Below are 8338 nucleotides of genomic sequence, written 5' to 3'. Positions count from 1 at the left end.
GAAATTTGAATCTGAAATATATAAAACTCTTCTGCACAAAGGCATAGGTGTGGGAGTTTGGAACTTGCCTTGACCATAGGGACTGATTTTGAGTCCTCATCACCTGGTAGTGAATATGTCTGTGTATTCTCTGCTGTGCGTAGCTGCTCTTGGCAATGTTGCCTGATTAATAATATCCCAATAAACTGGTGTGTAGTTTGGAGGCTTTGGCTTCTCTTATATTTCTCCAGATAAAATAAAGGCCCCCAGAGTCATCCTGAGTGTAACACATACAACCCACCAGGGTAATTCTGATGGCCTACCATTATTCTTTAGCAAACCACTTCACTAAATGGAAAAGGATTTTAAAAACAAAAGTTTACTGTCCTCCCTGTCCTGTGGTTCGTTAGTCTGTGTGTGTGTCTATGTCTGCAATCCAGCTTTCCCTTTGCAAACTTGTCAAGGGCTTACATCCTGTCAGAAGGGATTCTACTAGTGGCAGCCCCTCCACTGGAGAATGTACTGTACCAAAAGTGGCCCTCAGTAAAATCCCCACTGCATTTGCCCCTTCACTTACATATACCACTAGCCTCTTAGACACAGCTGGATCCTATGTTTTCAAGCCCCTGGGATACCCCAAGCATGACCCATCAATCCACCTCTTGCTGATGCAATTGTCTATGGTATCATCACCCAGTCATATGAGGGGAGTATCCCTAACCAAATGTAGGGGCCAGATGTCAGGGCAGGATATGACTTCTTGAGATGAGCTCAACTTTATATCAGAGGGGCTGGATTTTGAGAACAGTAAAGAGCGGAGACAAGGAGGCTGGGTCCCCATGCGCCAACAAGGGAGAAGACTACAAGACAGACAGCAGAATGAGCTGGGAGCTAACTCAAGCCCACCTGGTGCTACTCTACTTCTTGACATCTATCCTTATGAACATCTACAAGCCACTGATCCGCCCCCTCACTGTGATCACACACCTAGCCTCTCAGTGGGTCATCACCCACATAACTGGGCTCTTCATCCTGTGGCGCTATAGTCTGGAAGTGGGGGTTGCCTTATTCTTCATTCTGTGCAAGAAGCTCTGGGCTGAGATGCTAGCAAGCAAAGCCCTGTGGCAGTTCCTGGCAACAGTCAAAGACTTTTGTCTTTACTTAATCATTGCCCTGCTGCATTGTGCTAGAGGATGCACCATGCAGATGATGGAGTGGCTAAAGCAAGAAGCTTGGGCATTCCTGTCATCCATGAGGCAGTGGGTCTACCATTGGCTGGTTGCCTTTTACCAGGAGAACAAAAAGGCCTGGAAGACTGTGGTGTGGAGAGCCATGCGGCAGGCAGGCTTCTCACTCTTCTTTGGATTGCTCAATGGGATGTTGGAGGTCCTCCACATGTCAGTGCTGCTGATGGAGTATGGAATCACCCACATCTTCTATCATGGGAGGTCCATGTGGTATCCTGCCTCTGAGGATAATACCTTAGATGCCATCACTTCTGTCCTCCCCACTACTCAGGTCCCCTTGAGCAATCGCTTCAAGGGCCCTGCAACCTCAGTCTTCAAAGATGTCCACTTCCCCACTGACATGCTAAGGTTTATGGTGGTCAGTGAAAATAAAAGTAAGGGTCCAGGCAGGTATGGATTGGAGGCCACAGGACTCACTCTACATGAAAGATTCCAAAGCTGCGTGAGAAGGAGGAAGCCATTTTCTGTGTTATCTAGAAGCACTGCAGTGAGGCAGGCCAAGATGGCCTGCACAGTCTTCATTGTGCTCTACCTCTCTGCATTCTCCATTATTGTCAGTGAATAAAATAGGAGATGTGCAATGGCTCACCTGTTTTCAGCCTTTTATGTATAAAAGGCCTCCTTCCACTAACATTTGAGCCCTGATTTTGAGGGAGGAGCCTAATGGCATGAGGTAGGTGCTTGCAAGGTCCCAATGATAATGGGTGTTTTAAACACAAGGTGTTCACTTCTGATGTCCTGATTTAGAGAACAAATACGAATATGGTGGCCACACCTTCCTTTATGAATCCATCTACAAATGAAGCAAATGTAGAATGAGGGAAAGCAGGAAGAAGGTATAGTGTAGTGGGAAGCCAGAGAGAAGACACAAGGAAGAAGGTGAAATGGGAACTGCTGAGGTGGGGGAGTACGGGGCAGAATGAGAGAGAGGCAGGAGAGCTGGGCTGATATTTGAAAATGGAGGGAGGAAGAACATGGAGAAAGTGTTGTCAGCTCTCTCTTGCTTAATGATGTGATTCTATCCTATGTGACAGAGAGCTGTCTGTCAATGTGTGCATCGTGGTGAGGAGTAAAGAGTATTTTAAACCTCTGGAATGTCTAAAGTGTTTGGGCAAAGAAGGTCTGGGTGTTGGTTCTGCCTTCACAAGAGCTTCTTAGCCTCTTCCCACTTGAATGGGGTAATTAATAAGTGAAGACCTCCTCTAATTCTGTGTCTCTTATTCCTTGTCCTCTCCCTTTATGCTATGCTCTTTGTTACAGGCTCTCTTGCTCTTCCTGCTGTCTCATCTAAGTGAAAGCCCAGCTGGGGACACATGCTGTAGCAGAAGCATGGTGAGGCAGACACCTTTGGAAGCGCTAAGCAGTAGGGACCTAGTTTATCTTTGCTGTCTCTTGAATTATGTTTGAACAATAAATATGCCCCTTAGAAAAGAGAAGGGAGGACTGGTCCTTGGGGAAAGTCCATTGACACAGACAGCTGGTGCATTCCCTGGCAGCTTACATGAGAATGGAGAAACTGAGGCAGAGCCAGAAACTGCTGCTGGAATTGAAGAAATTATATTACTGTGATTCTGCATGTGATGGGAAGCTTTATGCAATGTCATCTATAAGGTCATGACTCAAATGAAATTGTCTTGTGAGATTAAAAGGTGCAAACCCTGACAAATGAAAGCATTATTCCAAAGGCAGGAGCTTTCAGAAGTTGTTATAAAATTACAATGTGCTCCTGACATGATTTACCTTTAGGGTTTGATATGGGGAACTGCTGCAGCTTGAAAGTATTCCATAAAACAGCTCAGATTAATTTGTTTCTCTTCCTTGATTATACTCATATTTTGTTTTCAAGAAACATCTTCACAGGACCAAATCCTGAATTCCTTATATAAGAAAAAATCTTAAACAAGTCAGCAAATGCTTTCTTAAATTAACTCTTCAAGCTGTGCAACCCTAAGCACTTAACATAATAAATCCTTTGTGAAGTTTTAAATCTAGGCCAGCTCTACACAAGCATGAGCACATCAAGAAATGTTATTTTGGAAATACTAAGCACTTAAGAGTATGGAAATTGAACAATTAAGGGAAGGTAGTGTAGTATACCCACAAAACAGGCAGTCTCATAAAGAAATGTCTGTACGTAATTCTTACCTTATATTTTCTAAAAGAACCTTAATTTTGACTGAATGTCCTTGTGTCATTTTCAGGCATTGCTAACTTAAAAAAAAAAAGTCTGATTACTTCCTTCATACTTCCAGGATATATGAGACCTTTAGTGTTAGCATTAGTGTTAGATAAAACTATTTTTCTTTTGAAAAGTTAGGGGCATGCATGCAGGGACTCTCAAGGAAGTTGGTTTTAATACTTACCTACTGGAGGCGCTACCAAATGCCTCCAGCTTGATGGTAAATTGTAATCGCCTGGAACTCAAAAGCAGTTTGACTAATGTTCTTCATATTTTGCAGAGACACAGCACATAGGGCTCAGGTGCTGTAAAAAAAACAAACAACAAAAAAACAACCCCCCTCATAGATTACTGAGAATTTGATATGATAAAATTGATCTAGTGGGTTTTTTTGATACCCATTATTTTAGCATTTGAACATCTCTTACAATTTAAAAAGATGTAAATAATACCTCTCCCCTTTCCTGGAATTCCTGACGTGGAATTCAGTTAGGACCTTTGCGTGAGAAAGGTCAAAGGTCCTCTGGAGTCTCATAGTCCACAGGACAAGCATAGTTAAGGCATACCAGTTTCTATAGCTAAAGCTATAGAAGGGAGTGATGTGGCTACCATCACATCTGGCTGCCTTTGGTTCCCTGGCTCAAGTGGCTAAGTACCCTTGTACAGCTGTGTTGACTGAGAATGGCATTTGGCACAAGCCAGGAGCTGGATTTAGACACCTGCCTTTCTAGCATAGCAAGAGGCATTAATCAGTTTTCCACTATGACCACCACTACATAATACTGTTTTATAGCTATTAAACAGTAACAAAAAAATCATATGTGTTAAAATTATTCAGGGAAAGGGAATCTCAATATGATGTCAATCATGGAATCTATCTGCAGATTCATTATGGAAACGATTGTATCCAAAGGCATAACTATTAAGTTTTGCTCCCTGGCTCAGCATTTCTCAAACTTGGTAGGTTTATACCCCACTCTTGTACTGCTCTACTGTATTCACCACCTCTGCTTGCTACCCGTTGCCCCATGCTGCCAAGTACCAATGATTTCCTTTGGCCGTGGCAATGAGCAGTGGGGTAATTTTGTGAAAAGAAAACTGATGGCTGAACTACAGGCAAACAAGATTCTTTGGTTAGATGTGATATCTTTTATTAGACCATCTGAATAGTTGGAAACAAGCTCTTAGCAAGATTTTGGGTGCAATCACCCTTCTTCAAGCATAGGAAGTCTCTGCTGTTCTGATGGCTGCACTACAGGATTTACATCCCCCCCCTGGCTGTTGCTACATCAACAGTGTGGTGCCCCTACACCTAGGCTGCAGGGCCTGCCACAGCACAGACTGCCCAAGGAGTCTTTATTCTAGTGCCCCCCCTGTAAGTCAGTGTCTGAGGCTGATGCCCTGCTGGAACACCTAGTTATGCTACAGATTGTCTCTTCATAAGAAAATGTAATGCATACACCTCCAACATTATCATTCTTTGTTTGTTTCCTGGCATTGCTAGCCTACAAACCAGCTCCCTAAAGCAGGTCATATCACTGGAAGATGAAGGCTGGCATGTCAACAACTTGTTCATGCATGGGTTTCTGATAAGGCATCTGTTCATTCTGCTGGCAAAATAGATCTGAGTGGCAACTTGAACAGTTATTAATTAGGAACTGGAGGATAGGAAATAAATTATTAACTCCCCCTTGGCAGAGGGAAATCAGATAGGGCCGAAGTTAAGAAACTCTCTCTTAGATCTGCCTAGACTTGAAATTGTGTTAGTACCTTTCTAAGTAGCCATTTTTTAAACCTGATTTGCTAAACAGCTGCTGAGATAGCTGCAGTTCTCCACATAGGCACTTTGCTCCTCATCCAGAGCAGGGGCTAGTCATGGGGTGGTCCCAAGTCACAGACCACCACAGGAAGAGCTGATGGGATGCAAATCAGAATTCCTGGCTAGCTCTGCTCACAACCAAGGCATGTGACTCATCAGCAAGCTGACACCCAACCCCAGGCTGCTGCCCTGGTCTGTCAGTATACAGACAAGGAAAGAAATCCCAGACCTTCTGTTACAACCAAGAGACCAAAATACACTGTTGCATCCACATGTTGATTCATGCAAACATGGATCATTATGGTGTCATGTCTATACCAGGTCTTAGAGTTAAAAAAAATCACTGCTGCTAGCACTAATGCAGCTCTATTTATGGAAATGATAGTGGAAACTGTAGTATAGATACTGTACCATGCTGTAAAGAGCTATCAGCATGCTGTAAAGAAAATGTCAAAATAGTGCTATTTTTAGCAAATGTAATGACAATTTAAAATGTCCCCTATATGATCTGCATATGATTGGCATGGGGGTGGCAGTGTTACCCAGAGACTCCCAAATTCTTTTTTTCTTAAAGTGAGAACAATTTCTTAGCCTTGGAAGAAATGTTTCTGTTGTAAAGTTTGGTAACACAAAATGATGGGTAAAGATCCTCTGTCATGGTCTCTGATAAGACTCAGTTCTTGAAGCAGAGATTCTTACTGCAAACCAGGCATTGATGTTGAGCTGAGATTTCGGACAGCACCTATGGCTGTATAACAATCCCATACTAGAACTGGGGTATACATAAATAAAGCAAGTTTCATTTAGAATGTGCTGGGTTCTATATTACTGGTTTCTCTTCCACTGGGAACTTTGTCTTTAAGATCTCAGTATCTGCCATCCTGAGGCAAAGGACAAACACTCAAGGTCAGAATGGGTGTCAATCAGGGAAACAGCCAACAATATAAATCAGACATTTCAGAGTTGTAACTCTTGGAATATTTCCAACTCACAACTGAAGTGCCTCAATGATTAAAACATAATTTAAAGGCCAAACTTACTGAAAATATTCTGATTTTTTAAAGCATTGTGTATAAGAAAAAATATCAGTACCCCATCACCAATTAAATAAACGCACACAGGAGTGTTGCTATCCCCCAGCCACAAAAAATGTAGCATCACAGGAGTGTGGATAAAGATTAATTTGTTGGAGGAAAAAAATTCCCTAAGATCTTGATGAGGTTTAGATGTAGGGGTCAGGTGAGATGAAGGCAGTTTGGCTGATGAGGGTTAGCAAAAGGTAACAAGTACATCACACAGCTGGCTGCTGCTGCCTCACTGCTTCTGGCCCTGGGCTGGTCTCAGCTGCTTAACTTAAAAGGCAGATCAAATAATCAACTAGGAGGTCAGACAAGAGATCATCCCTGGGGGGAAATGCCTGTCTGGGGGAAGCGAGGCTGAGAAAAACATCTGCAGGAGGATGCCTGATATCTCAATGATCCCAGCCCAGTTTGATCCAGTCTTCCTAATCTTTGAAAGTTAAATCTTCAAAATGATCAGCCTTATGGCCTGAAATTCAAAATGACTAAGTATCACCCACCTTCTCAGTCAGACAAATATACACTGAGAAATCAGTAGCATAATCAAATGGCCCAATGCCCTACCTGGTATAAATTGCTTGACATAAATTAACACCTGTGATCAATGTGGTCCAGTCAACCTGAGAGTCCAGCTTAGCTGAGAGCCTCCAGACCAGCCCAACCTTGGGATCTGAGAAATGAAACTCCCAATAAGGCATTAGCACAACTAGCAAGATACCTTGAGCCCATGACACTACTTCTTGCCTTATGCCACTACCCGCAGCACTTGCTGTGGTGTACAGAGATTCTGTGCATTTCACAAGCAAACCAAGGCCAGTGAAGCTGAACAAGGTAATAGAGACCGTATAAAAGAACTATAATTAACTTCTTAGGGGAAAAAGTAAACAGCTGAACAAAGCCCAGCCCTGCAATGTTCAGATGATAAATAGATTTGTAGTGAGTAATAAAAGCCAATAGATTCAGGTTGCTCAAGAGAGAAGAGGTTTGATTTATACCAGTGTTGATGCAGAGGGTTTCAGATCACCTGTCCCTGCACCAAGTAGGCTGCAGTGTCCTAGGATATTCACTCACAGGATAGGATAGGACAGGACAGGTGGTGTTTACCCGCTAATCTCCCTGGGAATTTTGCCAAGGGAAGGAGGCTTTAAATTGCACTTGGGAGGTCTGTTCTCCTGCCAGTAAGGCTATGTGGGCATGTTCTGTCAAGAAATAGGGCTGCTCTGCCAGTGCCCTGCTTTTGAGGTCATAATTTCATAGATTTCATAGACATTAGGGCTGGAAGGGACCTCGGAAGATCATCGAGTCCAGCCCCCTGCCCAAAGGGCAGGAAGTCAGCTGGGGTCATAGGATCCCAGCAAGATAAGCATCCAGTTTCATCTTGTAGGTATTCAATGAAGGCGCTTGAACCACCTCCGGTGGCAGGCTGTTCCAGACCTTGGGGGCTCAGACAGTAAAGAAATTCTTCCTTATGTCCAGCCTGAAACGATCTTGAAGTAGTTTGTGACCATTCGACCTTGTCATCCCTTGGGGCGCTCTGGTGAACAAACGTTCCCCCAGATACTGGTGGTCACCCCTGATAAACTTGTAGGTGGCCATCAGATCACCCCTGAGCCTGCGCTTTTCCAGGCTAAAGAGCCCCAGGGCTCTCAGCCTGTCATCGTAGGGTCTGCTTCCCTGACCTCTGATCATGTGCGTGGCTCTTCTCTGGACTCTCTCAAGCTTCTCCACATCCTTTTTGAATTGTGGAGCCCAAAACTGGACACAGTACTCCAGCTGTGGCCTCACTAAGGCCGAGTACAGGGGGAGAATGACGTCCCGGGATTTGCTTGAGAAGCATCTATGGATGCAAGCCAGCGTTTTGGTCGCTTTACTAGCCGCCGCATCGCATTGCAGGCTCATGTTCATCTTGTGGTCAATGATGACCCCCAAGTCTCTTTCTTCCATAGTGCTAGCCAACATAGCACTGCTAAGCCTATAAGGATGCTGCGGGTTTTTCTTCCCAAGGTGGAGAACCTTGCATTTATCGGCATTGAAC

At 43.8% G+C, this 8338-nt stretch overlaps 1 protein-coding gene across 4 annotated transcripts in view; it reads left to right on the top strand.

Annotated features, from left to right (window-relative positions):
• Positions 1 to 8338, top strand: part of SYNGR1 (synaptogyrin 1) — a 54430-nt gene that overhangs the window by 2368 nt on the left and 43724 nt on the right. For all 4 annotated transcript variants that reach the window (XM_025211339.1, XM_025211336.1, XM_025211338.1 and 1 more), the window contains exon 2: positions 2487 to 2558. In XM_025211339.1, the coding sequence (XP_025067124.1) occupies positions 2487 to 2558 (72 nt within the window). The remainder of the gene's footprint in view (positions 1 to 2486; positions 2559 to 8338) is intronic.

This window comes from Alligator sinensis, unplaced genomic scaffold (genome assembly GCF_000455745.1).
Source record: "Alligator sinensis unplaced genomic scaffold, ASM45574v1 scaffold215_2, whole genome shotgun sequence".
NCBI lineage: Eukaryota > Metazoa > Chordata > Crocodylia > Alligatoridae > Alligator > Alligator sinensis.
This window is presented reverse-complemented; position numbering and strand designations above follow the sequence as displayed.